The following is a 14,469-nucleotide window of genomic DNA, read 5'->3' as shown; positions in this document are numbered from 1 at the left end:
TTATAGGGATTTCCTACCTTTCCTATCATTTTTGTTGCGTACGCGCTTTAATATATTTCCTCTTCCTTACTATTGGCCTTAATACCTCACTAAAATTCTCTAAAGCTGGGAAGATATATGTGGGACAGTACACGGGTAACGGGAAACACTGATCTCTATCCCAGTATGATACTTACGTTGGGTCTATCAGAAATAACCAATCAGATTTGCTTTCTTCTGCATAATCCATTCCAAGATAATCACCTTTTCTGTTCCCTATTATACATATTACATGTAAATCATATAACCATCTCATTTTGTTAATGTAGCTTTCACGATTTTTATGCTCGTCTTATTTATTTACGTCCGTATTAATAATAATCAGTTATGTAGTTCTTACGATGACCACTGTTGTATACATTACGCAGTTTGGCAACTCGCCGAATTGTTTTGCTAGTGGGGAATAGCTTCATTTTGAAGTTTTATCTTTAATTCCCTAACCTCTCACGCAGCAGCGCTGCTTGAAGGAACCCAAGAATGCACATGCGCATTCGGCATTATTGACATAGCCAAGAATAATGTGTTATTTGATGCAAAATTCAAAATCTAAAATACGCTTAATAACCGAGAAAAAACCATTATTTATTGGAGACATTTCGACAGAAATGAAATATAATTATTAGGTAAAAGAGGAACAGTACAGAAACCATTCTTTTTTTATAAGAAAGGACAACATAAAAGTAATTTTATAAAAGTGAAAATGTGGGATTGCTTTTTGAAGGTAGAATGTTAATAAAAAAGTTTTCCCACTTTATTTGTTATATAGTTTATCAAATATATCATTTTTCCAATAAATACAAAACTATTGGGTCATCATACGCAAGATCGTTGATACATTATCCTTAACACCAACTATACAATATAATATTTAAACTATCTCAAACTAAACAGTAAATAATGTAAAATTTTCTATATACATACCTACATTTTATTCAATATTTTGTATATAATACTACACAACATAATATATATGTACAAAATAATATTAATTGTATAAAAAATTATTACAATAATCTTTTCGAACAATTCTTTTTTTTTTTATAAATTCCTCTTAAAAATGTTTACCACATATTAAGTGTCTTGCCTTTAGTTCTCTTATATCAGGAATGGCTTTCTCTCATATATTTCCAAGTTTGAATTTTTTGATGTTTTAAAAAGGCAATACTACCATTGTATTTGTAAACACTTTTACAATCTGGCATAGCATATACAAGAGCCATCTTTGACATTAACAATAAGCTTTAGTTATGATTGTACATAGTATGTACGACAACCATATAATTCATATGAGGGAAGATTAAATGTATTAATAACAAGTATGTATGTACATACTTTTCTCTTTTCTCTATTTACCATTCTTTCCATTCTCAGTGGAATTGCACTGATGACTTTGTCTGTGACTTTATCAACTTTGTTAGTTGGATTAAATATAATTCCTACATCCACTGCTATAAATCACAGAGGACATAAGAAACACTCTGACTTTTTATATGATCAGCATTTCAGAATATGGAACACGAAGATCCATAAAATGCAAGGTCTATGCTGTATATTATATGTATAGCATTCTATATTTAGTCAATTAGTTGACTATTACTTGACATGCTATTGATTTTATCGATATCTGTTTTCAACAATTCCAGTGAATATAATTCCTATATTTATATATGGATTATGATGTTTGAATGTTATTAAGAGAAGTTTATACTATATTTTGTCGGTACAGCAAGTTCCATGATTTCAAATATAGTTGTCATTGCAACAGTATGATTTGATTAACTAATCTGGCAATAATTTCTTGTCTATGTATTTACCACATAGTAACATCATTATTTGTACCTTCTATATCTATAAAGAGGCTATTGGTTGTCCCATGTCATTCACGAGGTTCAAGTTACAATAAAACTGTGATAAGCTTTACCAATTATCGTCCATACCTTTTCTTTAGCACTATAACTCCACTTTTCATGATAATATACCATTTTTAACGTAACCAACTGAAATATTCAGATGGAAAATATATTCCACGCTTTCTGCACTTTTCACATTCAAACCAGGAAATTGTTGACTATAGCTGAAATTAGAAATCGGAAGCCACGTGAGTCAAATAACGTGTATATCAATATATAATTGACAAATGTGTATTGGTATACAATTCCAAATAATTTTAAAACGAAAGTTGCTTTAACAAAAAATATTTAATGTTCCTATATTATCGAATACTTCATAAACCAATCGTTTATTTATATTACTAAGAAATATTGATATAGTATTTGAATAAAGTAGTACAACATTTAAAACTGATAATGAACAGAAAGAACTTTATAATATATGAATATTTATTCCTCAGTTAAAACTAATTTCAAAAAAATAATAGATTAATAGAGAGTGTAACATATACAACAAGTTAGAAATACAAAAATATACACATACTTTTATTATTTATCTTATCCATAAAACATAATATTCTGTATGAACAATTTCGTTAAAGAAATATATATATTACTTTAGCAGCTATTCGTGTACTTGTTTTATATCATCCTTTAATACGATTATTGTATATTATTTGAAGACCGCATGAAAAGAATATGATAATTCCATATTAGGATCGAATTTTAAAATCGCTTTCTCGTCAAAATCGAAAAGTGCAACCTATCATGTTTTTCTCCTATGGTTTTCATTTGTAAGTTTTTTAAACATATATAATATACTGTTAAATTTACCGCCCAACTAATTTAGTAAGAAAAATTGTCGCAAGATGGTGTTAAGGTGGACGACGAAAACGCCATCTTACTTGCTATACGATGATCAGCATGTCTGCAGGGTAAGAGGCAGGGCGGGGTATTACTGACGTCACTTTCGGCAATGTTCGTGGACATTCGAGTGGCCCGATCTAGCCCGAACGGGTCAATGTCTGAGGAGGCTTCGAAAAATTCGTAAGTGGTGTGGTGTTCGTGTGCACGGTGAGGAAGAGAAAACGTCGTCGTTGATTGTCGAGGAATTGGTTTTGCCGCGTAAGTCCAGCTCGCGCCTTTTACCCCTTTCCCGCCGTCAGGCTCGAGACGACGTTCGTATAGTGGTTTCATTATCGAAAGCAGAGGTGAACAACGACGGTGACGACGACCTCCCCTCGAGCAACGTCGACACGGACGACGACGAAGACGTCCACGTCGGCGTCAGCACGGTCGAAGCTTGTTTTTCCGCCTAGGAAAGCGGTGTTTGCAACGAAGCGTGCACAAGCCTGGCAAGTCGATAACGTCGGGCCTGACAAGTCAAGAAGCGCCAGGAGTGACGAGTAGTGACAAGATTCAAAGTATATCGAGAAAGATAGAGCGAGCGAGAAAGAGTGGTAGTGGAGGAGGTGAGGCAGTAGCGCTTCCCCCGCATACTCGAAAAGTTCGAGCGTAGAAGTGAGAGAAAACAGTCGAGAGAATAAGAGAAGTAAGAGAAAGGAAGAAAAGCGAGAGAGTGAGAGAAACGAAAAGAGACGATTGACGACTACGCCGTTAGACCGAAAAAGAGAGAACGATTGGGAGAAGTGTACGATGTAAGAACGACAAGCGTCGTATAGGTGTATCGTCATTGAGAGAAGAAAAATTCAAAGTGTTGCGGCTGTTGTAGAAGCCACGGTGGCGAGTTACATAGAAAGATCACCAACGACGAAGAAATCCGACCCGTCAGCCGGATCATCGTGGAGTTGTACTATATAGGAAGGCAAGCAAGTGCGGCGGTGTGCCTCCACTGGCGAACGTGTACGAACCGTTCCGAAAACGTCAACCCCTGCCTCCCCTCGCGGCATAGCTCTCCGCAACACTCCGCGCCCCCGTCAGGTTATTAGGTAGTAGAACCGCACTTCTCGGTGCGTGATACTCCCTGACAGTCAGCGGTTAATACGAAAGATTGTCGCAAATTGTGTCAATTCGTGTAGTTGGACGCTATCGACGCGGCGTATATCATATTTATTGGTGGAGAATCGACTAGATTCCCCAAGGGAAAAGAGAGCATCGAGTGAATCGCGTATCGCGACGGTCAAGTCTATCGCGCGAAGTTGCTTGTGCGAACGGAGCGTATAACCCAGTGTGCGTTGTTAGCGACGAACGTTTTGATTGTGAGAGTCGCTGCCGTCACTACCATTGCCACGCTACATCGTCAGCGGTTAACAGGAGCGTAATTCGTTGAAGAAAGTGTCGAGAAAGTGATCAAAAATTTCGGCAACCACCGTTTTCCATTTCCTTTATTTTAGTGATTCGATTAATCATCGTGAAGGAGCACACTGCTCTCCGACGTGGTTTCCGTTTTCTGGATCTTGCGCGCGCTTTGCTCGCTCGTAGCTCTTCCCCCCCATCTATCCCTCCTACTCCCTCCCACCCTTCCTCTCTTTTTCTTTCTCTCCCTCCATCCATCGATCGAGCGCGGCCGTGGCGTAATATAGAAGAACCGAACCGTGCGGACGTGCATGCGTGCGTGCGATGTAATTATCGTTCGTGCTGTCATTGATGTCCGAGGTGGTGTCGACGACGACAATAACAACGACGACGGCGACGACGACGACGCGCTGCTGGCTATCTTCACGTGAGGAAGTGCCACGGCCAGCCGAGGCGGCGACCAGCATAGGAATAACCAGAAGCGGCGTTTTATTCTAAAAAGATTTGAGTGTCAGGTGGCGGTGGAGAATCGGGTCAAGAAGATTTCAGAATGAGCAGCCGACCGAGGACCACCTCCTTTGCCGATTGCACCAACGCGCCCACGAATCCACCCCTGGGTGGCATGAGAGTCAGCAGTGAGTACCGTAGGCCGTAGGACGTGCCTTAACCTCTAGCACACATAGCTTTTACTCGGGTCTCTCGGGCTTCTCTCCCTCTTCTTTCCCTGTGTTCCCTTCCCCCACTACGTTTCTCTTCCCCGAGTCTCCCTCCCTAGGAACCCCTTCCTCACTTGTTGCCCCTCTTACCGCGCTCTTTCTCTCACCGCTTCGCTCGTTTGCCTGTCCGTCTCCGAACTCCGAATGCAGAGCTGTGCGTCTGCGTGCCAGTGCCTGGGTTACTCTTGGGAAAACGATGGAGCGGGTGCCCGAGGAAGATGGTAGGGGGGACCATCGCTTTTTTACCCAATGGTGTTCTACGGATGTCCCTTCGTAATTCTCGATTTTGGCGGCTTCTGCTGAATCCGATGTTTACGCGACACGCGTACCTCAGTTGTGCTCGACTCTTCTTGATCGTCGCTCGCTCGATCATCGTGAAAACGCGATCTTCTCCGCGGGTGTTCTCCATGGAAATGTGCTTCTCGGTCATTTTCGCCAGAAATCGCCGTTACGTATTATCTTGAACGTTTCCTTACTGTGACATAGAGAAGTAGATGGTTATACACACTGTAGATCATAAATTGTGTAGAGACATGACAGTGAGATGCGTTAAACATTGTATTCGGCTGATACCGCTGCACGGATACGTTGAATTTCTTGATCATTTATTTTAATAACACAGTACTTCCTAATGTGTGAATAACATGCGATATGTCAAGTTTTTCAAAGTGAAGAGTGATAGTTGTTCGACAGTCCTAACCTATGTTCAGTCTTGGCATGAATTGTCTGTGTTCATTGCATGATTATGGATTTTTTTTACATGGTTTTTGAAGGATTAGACAAGAAATTGTGGGTGGGAGTTTGACAATAACGTTGGATTTCTAAGCTATACCTTTAAGTTACTATTTCCTTTATGCGATGGGGAGATTCAATGTCTTTTCTTAACAAAGCGCTACAAATTCTTTTCCAGTTAATTCCTTAAGGCTTAAATTGGGTAACTAAGGTAACTAGGTAACTAATAAAGAATTATCCTTCGCTTTGGTTCTGCAACTTAGTTCTTAAAGTATAAGAGAAAGTAATCGAGTACAATAATATTATATAGAACTTTATTAATTCATGGAGTATTATGTTATTAAGGTACAAAAGAATAAAATCTAAATCCACTAAGTGGTTTGAAATCATATTACAAGATATTAAGTCTGTATAATTGCTATTAAATTTGTTCAAGATATTTTCTAGTTATATCTAACCGTATCGTGTAAAACATTACTGGCAATAAAGAAGTTCAATCGACACAGTCTCTTTTCTTTGACAAGAGACTTATGCAATGTCTATGATTAAAAATAGTGTCTGCTTATATGAATGATTTTTTCATTGGTTGTATATTCAGATTCTTTTCTAATAGCTTGAGTAAGTAACTAAGAGCTCTGTCTGAAGTTTTTCAGTTACACAGCACTTATGATCAGGAACATTTACAACTTTATACAAATACTGTTTGCCATTTTATTCCAAATTATCATATCATGAAACTTAGTTTCTTTACAAAAGGCAGATTTCCATTATGAGTCTGTAGATTTCTAATTATGATTTCTCAGATATCAATAAATATTTTCCTCCAGATCTATTAACTGTAAACACGTTAGTTTGTATTATTATGAAGAATCTAATCTTCTCAATGATGTTTTCTTATCACTTGGAAACTGATAGTTACTGAAAGCTATTGTTTAATTATTGGCTTCTTACAAACAACTGTTCATACAGCTCTAATTCCTCGTTTTTTGAACGCAAAGAAGCAAAATCTTCTTTGTTATCTGTCTCGCTTTATCTCTCTAGTTTAAAGGTCAAGCCTTTTCTACTATTTTTCTAGTTATTTCGAGATGACTAATTATCGACCGATTAATGAATCTCAATGGCGATGTATGCGAGAAAATTCAATGACAAATATGCTTTTGACAAAAAGCATACACGATGGTATCGTGACAGTGAACAGTCGAGGGTATCATCTGGTTGGTATTTGGGCTACGCCCTTCCATCCCTTTTGGAAATTCAGGTATATACGTTCCAGCGGCACAATGAGAGAACCTATAACGTCAGAGGGGAGAAGAAAACTCGCGTGAGATCCTCGCAGTGTGTTGCCAACTTGACACAGAATTCAGAAAATCGATGCTTCTTTCTCGTTTTTGCTTTGCTCTCTGTATCCTGATATTTCAGTGTCTTCAACCTTGCTACAACGTCAGAATTTTTATATCGTGATCTCGCTCTTATCTCGACGAACAAAGAGACTCGTAATAGAGACGTTAACATAAAATTAGAACGAGAAACCTCACATACCAAAAATCTTGATTCTTTCACAGTTTGTTCGAATTTTAAGAAATCCTCTGACGATATAGAATAGCGAAAAATTGAATCGAAAATGACGTAAAAACGTAGCAAGGCTAACAGGAAAACTTGGAAACCACGATATCGGTGCACGTAATGCATCGTTCTTCATTAACGTCTTTATTGCCCTGTTGGATGATTAATACGCTCTTCTTCAATGTCGCACTCGAAAAAGCAATCGACGACGATGTAATTTTTAATACGTCTAACAGCTCTATGTATACGACATCGACAGGCCCGAAATAACGAGCTTTCGTTCGAGTTGTTGGTGTCAATCTCCGTTCCTATCAAATCGATATATCGAACGAGCAAACATGCGTCGCATGTATCGTATATTTTTGGCAAATCGCCTCTGTGTGAAGGTGCGTATAGAAAAAATCATTATTCCGTCGTTTCTTCATCCAGACGCTGCTACCTTCAGGAGTACATTACGAAATAGCTAGAGGATTCGGCTTCAAGCTTCCTCTAGAACGCTACGTTATCTAATCAATTTGCATGATTGCATAAACGAAACGGCTGTTCGATGATTATCATTTTGCCTCGTACTCGCTGTTTATGGCTTGGATTAAGGATTAACGATATTGATCGTCGTCGCAAATCCGCTTGTATCGTCTTGTTGCATGATTATCAAACAGAGACCACACGGCAAAAGTATGACAAGTCTATCGCTGTTAATTTGTTGATTTTCGTATCACTTGATAGCTAAGAGGCATTGGAAATAATCGAATAAGATAAAATTGCACGAAAGAAATTTTTACAATGTTTAACGATAAATGCGCAATATTTTGTAAGAAACGAACGGTATTAGTTTAATTATTCTATTATCTTGATTTTATTAACGATATATATTTATAATTAATATTGTTAAGCAATCTAAAAATCGAAATATTAAAATCTTAGTTGTCTTATTAATATCTACTTATGCTCTTGCCAATGTGGTCTTCGATTTTCATTCCCTGCACCCTGACAGTGGAAACGTAACATGGATGGCTAATTAATTCTTAATTAATTGAAGTAGGTTCGTTTGGATTGCATTGTTCGTGATAGAACAAAGAGAATACATGCTTTGTGGTATTAGATGATGTAATTAGCATTGATCTAACATCATCCCAAGTTGAAGTTTAATTTTAAGATTTTCAAATAGAAATTTCCTTTCAATCTAATCTCATACAGAAAACACGAAGTAGTCGTGTGATCGTTAATTAATTTCATAGATAGAGTAGTTCGAGTTCGATAGAAAAGGAAATTAACGTTAATTTAACATCAGCCAAACATAATGTCTAGATTATCGATCTTTAATTATGATCTTCAATTCTTTTTTTTTATTTTTTTATGTTTAAAGGAGAAACCACGAATATTAATAATCTTGTTTAGTTAATGTCTTTTTATATTTCTTCCACTTAAGTAAAATGATTCAGACAACATAGTAGGGTTAATGAAATTTTGGAGATTACGATAATTCAACTTCGTACGAAATAAGTCAGATTAAAATAACTGAACTTTCCTTTGGTTGGAAAATTTTTGATGTCTAAGCTTACGATAAAATAGATTTCTCTCATTCTGCTTCTTCGTTGTCTACTGGTGTAACAACGATATATTAAGATTAAAATTGACGTCTCGATGACTCCTATGATCGATTTAGATTAAAATAAAGTTAAATGGAAAGAACTTAGACATCGAGGAATGCTAAATCATATCTCAGCGCATATTTTTAAATATAATTTTTTAAAGAAATCGTGTTCTCGATTTTACGATGCCCTGATTATTTACGAGAATCTTTCAGAAACGAAAAACCCGAAAAAAAACATTTTTTTTCTACAAATCTTTCACGATATTAAGCCATTAATCAGCTTGATAGATTCATTCACGTGTACATATGATATATGGTGATCCTAAAAAGAATTTTCCAATATTTTTCAATTTTAGCAATACCGACAACTGAAAAATTTATTTTCTTTTTTTCTCGTTCACCAAAATATCTACAGTGAGTCATATGAATATTTGTACATCCTTTAAAACCGAATAACTTGTTTAAAATTGGGCTAAACGACTTGATTTTTTTTCTTTTTTAGAAGTTACGAAGATTAGTTTACTAGATGAGGCTTAAACATTTTTTGAAAAGATTGCAACTGGTTCGAAAAAAAGATAAACGTTACTTTTTACAAATTTTCATTCGGGACTGTAATGAAAATTTAAGCTACGTGTTAAAAATTTCATGGAAATCGCTTGACTTTGCTACGAGCTACAAACATGAATTAAAGATGCTGAAAATCGCAGTTTTTCATCGCATTCGGTCTGTAACTGTAATAAATCTAAAGATTGTTACGTATTTCGATACCTGCCGCACGTTTCCGCAGAATCCAATTTCGATACAATTTTCAGCATATATAATTATTCGTTCAGTATTATCCATTTGAACATGTAATTGGCATAGGTAAAAATCTCTAAAATGTATTGTTTAAAAAAATAATAAAAAAAGTCGTAAGAAACGACTTTCACTTTCTTCTTCGCGATTCCGACCAAATGCAACTTTTTCAAAAACTTTTTACACGCGCGTCATCCAATAAACTAACGCGTCCATCTTCTAAACGAAAATTTTAAACGACTTATTTGGTTTTAAAAGACGTACGAATATTCATCTGACTCGCTCTAAGTACTTCATAAATTTCTCGAAAGCAACACGTGATATACGATATTTTTCAATTTTAGTACATACAGTATTCAAGTTACGGACAACTGAATAATTTATTTTTCATTTTTACTCGTTCACCGGAATGCTTAAGTACTTTGTAAATCTCTCGAAAGCAACGCGAAATACACAAGCGTTCTTCCCTCCAATTTTCCATCCGGAACGAGGACCGCCTTCCTCGTTTCCACGAGCGCGATGAAAAAGCTGGTCGGCGTAAAAAATTCATGCGCCAGGGCTGCGAGCGCATCAGCTCGAAATGATCGCATGACACATTCATGGCAGCCCGCGGTTGCCTAGAAAAACTGGGTCAATATTATGGCGTCACAACGCCACGCGTCGGTGTCGACCGTTTTCCAGGACAAAACGCGCGATATACATATCCTTCTCTGGTACAATGGAAAAATTTTCAAATGGAATCGAGCCGGAGCCGGATGAACGCGTTTCCGCGATGTCGTCGCGTCCACGACGTGCAAAAACAGTGTCATCGACAGTGCATTAATCGAAGCGAATCTCTTAGAAAAGAATATATGCAGGCGCGCCTGTAAGTTCGATCCTTCCTGCTAAGGATCCGCGTGCCGTGAAAAAAAGCAGAAAGCGTGTCGAGGAATCTCGGCCTGAACGAAATCGCCGTGGCTCAACTCTGTTCTTCTGGCCTTTACTTCGATCTGCTCCACTGACCATAGGTTAGACATATTCTTACGAATACGCTGGAATTGGATGTGATTTTATAGCTGAGAATTCTACAGAGTTATATACAGTGTGTTCTAGTAGTCGTTTGTCTGTTGTTTTTATGCATTTGTGGAAAATATAATCTTTTAATTGTTCTTTAATCAGAAAATCGTACAATTGGAAGGGTTCCTGCCATAGGTTGACAAAAACCAACAAAAAAGTAATCAATGAGCTTCCTCAAACATGGTATAAACTCGTAGTCAATTAATTAAACGTTCGTAAAGACAAGTCGATATTAGTTAGATTGATTTTAATTCTCACAAATGTAAATGTGATGTAATTTATTTTTGATAAAAATGGATAAACGTATTAAAAAATGGGGGATTCAACAGGTGTAGGTATATGTTATGAAAATTGAGGGAGTATCGTATTATCGTATGTTTCAAAGTTGATCGTTTAATATGGTTTATTTCTTTCTATGGGTATTTCTTTTGTTGTGTATGTGTGTGTGTGTGTGTGTGTGTGTACTTTCGTAAGTCGTGTAATTTTTATTCTAAATACGTCTTGATTTTTCATAGGAAGTTGTCGCATATTAGGACAGAGAATTTCTACTAACTTTAATCGATTATTCCTACGTAGTAGAGTGGAACCGTACTATGGAGTTTCATTGTTACTAAACTATGTCACAAAAGATGAACTGGCTACAGGAGACACAAACAGAAAAACGATAACTATCCTATGGAATGCTTAACAAATAGAAACTGGAACCTGAAAAGCAACTTGGTCCAAACAGTATCCAACACTCATAAAACTAATATCAATCAATATCGCATAAATACAAATCATCGTACGAAAAGTGCAATAAATAAAAATTGTAATCTGGCAAGCGTAAGAACTTGCTATGAATATGTAACATAATTGTTTAACAACATCTATGTATAATACAAGTATGCGTATTATATGCATAAAAAGAATATTAACCACTTATTAAAAACAACACAAAATCATATTTTTTATTCCAACATATTTAAACCTTAGATTTGAAAAACGTCTGATACCTTGACAATCATCATAGCGTTGCGAATTCCATTTTTATCATATCAAAGATCATTGAAATGGGATGCAATAAAAAAAAAAAAAAAAAAAAAGAAATATTCAAACGTATGTGTCTCTACGAAAACACCTCAACCCCTGTTTCTATTGATCAAAGAACCGCATTGAATATTCTATTTAAAGCGTTCGTGTAACTGCCCTTCGTAATTACACGAACGCACGTAACCGCATCCGCATTAAACCCAGAAATTGCTGCCGCTTTTCCTCGCGAAAAATAATCCTTGGATATCCGCAACGTTTTCACCCCCTTGGTTCGAAAGCGTGTCGACGTTATAGACCGACCCAGTTCCGCTTCTTCCCTTCTGTTTCGAAAAATCGTGTCCCTACCCTGTGAACGCGTGTGTGCCAGCTTATCTTCGGCGACGGCGCGGCGGAGAGACGCGTTCACGTTGAAAGTTCGCGGCTGTTTGCGTTGCAAGAAGGTTGATCACGTTACCAGCTCACGTGTCGCTATCTGGGTCAATATGCCCCAATGATATTAAGCCATTCGCGACACGCGAGTTTCGCAATTGGGCGGTTCGTCTCATCTCCGATTCGTTTCCTTTCCAGTCTCTCAGCAACGATTCATCACGTAGAAATGCAAATAATTGTAGCTTTTGATCGATTAATCAGTCTGCTTTGGTAGCGTGTAATCAAGAGAGAAGCTGCTTGTGTTTCTTTCGTTTAATTACCTTTTTATATTCTTCTTGGAGAATTTCCTTATCTCGTCCTTATCTGAGTTTATTCGAGAAGCTTTTAAACTGTAGAAAAATGGAGAATTAGATAAATCGTAGTTTCAAAAGTGTGGAATTATTAGCTCGTTGGAACGATTGGTCAAAGTTATAGTTCACGATGGTAGGAGATACCGAAGCGGCACGAAGTATCTAATAGCCAGGCTATTTTATGAGACGATGTTCGGAATATTCTACAATAAATAAGAAAAAGAGTTTAAAATCGTAATGATGTAAGTCGAGATTTGGGGAATTTTGATTTAATCACGTATTGACATTAATATCTCTTAATTTCATAATTAATTAGGTCATAACTCAATTCTTCGTCACGATACGTTTTTATGACTTAAAAGAATGCAATGAATTTTTTATACTAACGAAACGTACATAATGAATTTGTTCTATTGATGAAACGAAACAAAATTGTATAAGAAATATTATATTATTTTATAAAAAGTGGCAGTGGATTGACTTGCACCGCTGTAATTCTCAATTTTCCATTAGCTGACCATTGAACGACTATAACTTTAATAGTTAACGTGAAAGAAAGTATCAAGAGGTAGTTTCGTAGACTGATTTCGGCAAAATGGTTGCGTGCAGCTCGTTAAGAAACGATTAGTCAGTTCGGGGAACGATAACTGATCGATAATTTCGCGGCCCGTTGTTCGACCAGAATAACGACGTCCGATCGGATTTATAAATAATCGCGCGTGATGGTCGATTAAGTAATTACGAATATCGATATCTCGCGGTTGCCAGGCAGAACGAAGGCAGTACTGGTACCAGTGTTCACCAGCCAAGTATCGATTATCCTCTCTGTCTCTCTTTCTCTTCAAGCTTCTTCTGACCCCGAATGAAGTTCATAGAAACATGGGCGTTGTTCATAGATCTTACGGTAAACAAATATCATTCATTTATTACAAAAAAAAAAGAGCAAAAAAAGTGTGTAAATATTGAAATATTAATTCTGATGTTTCTCAAGGATTCGTATGCACTGTGGAATACACAGCGACTTTATCTTTTTGGACGGTGATGCATCATATTTAAGTATATGACTCAAATAGTATAGAAATATTGGAAATGTAAGAATAATATAAGAATATGAGAATTAGAACTTACAGAGGAATATAATGATTTGATACACCGTAGACGCGAATATTAATATTACAATGTGTTATAGTATGTATATTTATTTTGTAAGATTCGTAAGCCTTAATAGATATTATTAATACGGTACGATGACTCGTTATCTGCTTCGATATTAGACTAATATTAGGCAAAAATATACGATCGTTTTACATCATCCGGTGTTTTCAAGTGTTCGATCCTATGCTCACGATCGTTGAACCACTTGAAGCAGCGCGGAATTAAACGAAACGTTTTCTCAAAATTACGCGATGAAACATGCAGGGTTACAGGGATGGCAGTTAAATAATCATTGATTAAAATACTATGGATTAGAAAAAAGGGAGAAAGAGAAAGATAATAAGAGATAAATAGTAAAGCGTCTGAGTCTTACGCGATAAATAATAATGCACTCTCTAAAAAGTATTCTGTGTGTAATCATTTCTGCGATAACATAACAAAAAGTACAAAGAAATGGTTATTCGATAAAAAACATACGTTATTCATCATCTCGACAAATCGAGCAATATTCTTCGATGTTTAAATAAACTGCTGTTTCTGACCTTGGCCAATTTCAAATATCAACTTCACAGATTTACGATGTTTAATCCGCATGATTTATTTCCCGAATACCGTTCGCTTTAACGCCAGATAGAAAGCTAGAGGATAGAACCAGAAGTAGTGAAATATTTCGTTCCGAGTGAAATTCGTTGCTATTAAAAACTAATTAGTCGCGGTAATAGCTTTTAAATTGCCAGGTAATTGCCGGTCACCACGACGACCGCCTCATTCGACTTAGATCCATCGATATTACGTTCGTTTTCAACGTGAACAGATAAAAAAAAAAATATCGATCGGTGGTACTGCACGAAATTCGACCAAGTGACTTTCTAATTTGTCCAAGACGACTCGCCTCGTTTCAAACGTGGATTTCTGTAGCTCTC

The 14,469-nt window shown here is 36.8% G+C and overlaps 1 protein-coding gene across 8 annotated transcripts in view; it reads left to right on the top strand.

The window, feature by feature from the left end:
- The first annotated feature begins 2,934 nt into the window (after nucleotides 1–2,934).
- LOC126920675 (protein kinase shaggy-like) overlaps nucleotides 2,935–14,469 on the top strand; it is a 66,493-nt gene continuing 54,958 nt past the window's right edge. For 3 of the 8 annotated variants that reach the window (XM_050731388.1, XM_050731387.1, XM_050731385.1), the window contains exon 1: nucleotides 2,935–4,819. In XM_050731388.1, coding sequence (XP_050587345.1) covers nucleotides 4,735–4,819 — 85 coding nt within the window. In that variant the 5' untranslated portion in view covers nucleotides 2,935–4,734. Of the gene's footprint in view, nucleotides 4,820–5,100; nucleotides 5,122–5,208; nucleotides 5,348–14,469 lie in introns of those variants that run through there. The other 5 variants (XM_050731390.1, XM_050731391.1, XM_050731389.1 and 2 more) reach the window with 5 other exon arrangements.

Source organism: Bombus affinis, chromosome 9, assembly GCF_024516045.1.
Source record: "Bombus affinis isolate iyBomAffi1 chromosome 9, iyBomAffi1.2, whole genome shotgun sequence".
Classification (NCBI taxonomy): domain Eukaryota; kingdom Metazoa; phylum Arthropoda; class Insecta; order Hymenoptera; family Apidae; genus Bombus; species Bombus affinis.
This window is presented reverse-complemented; position numbering and strand designations above follow the sequence as displayed.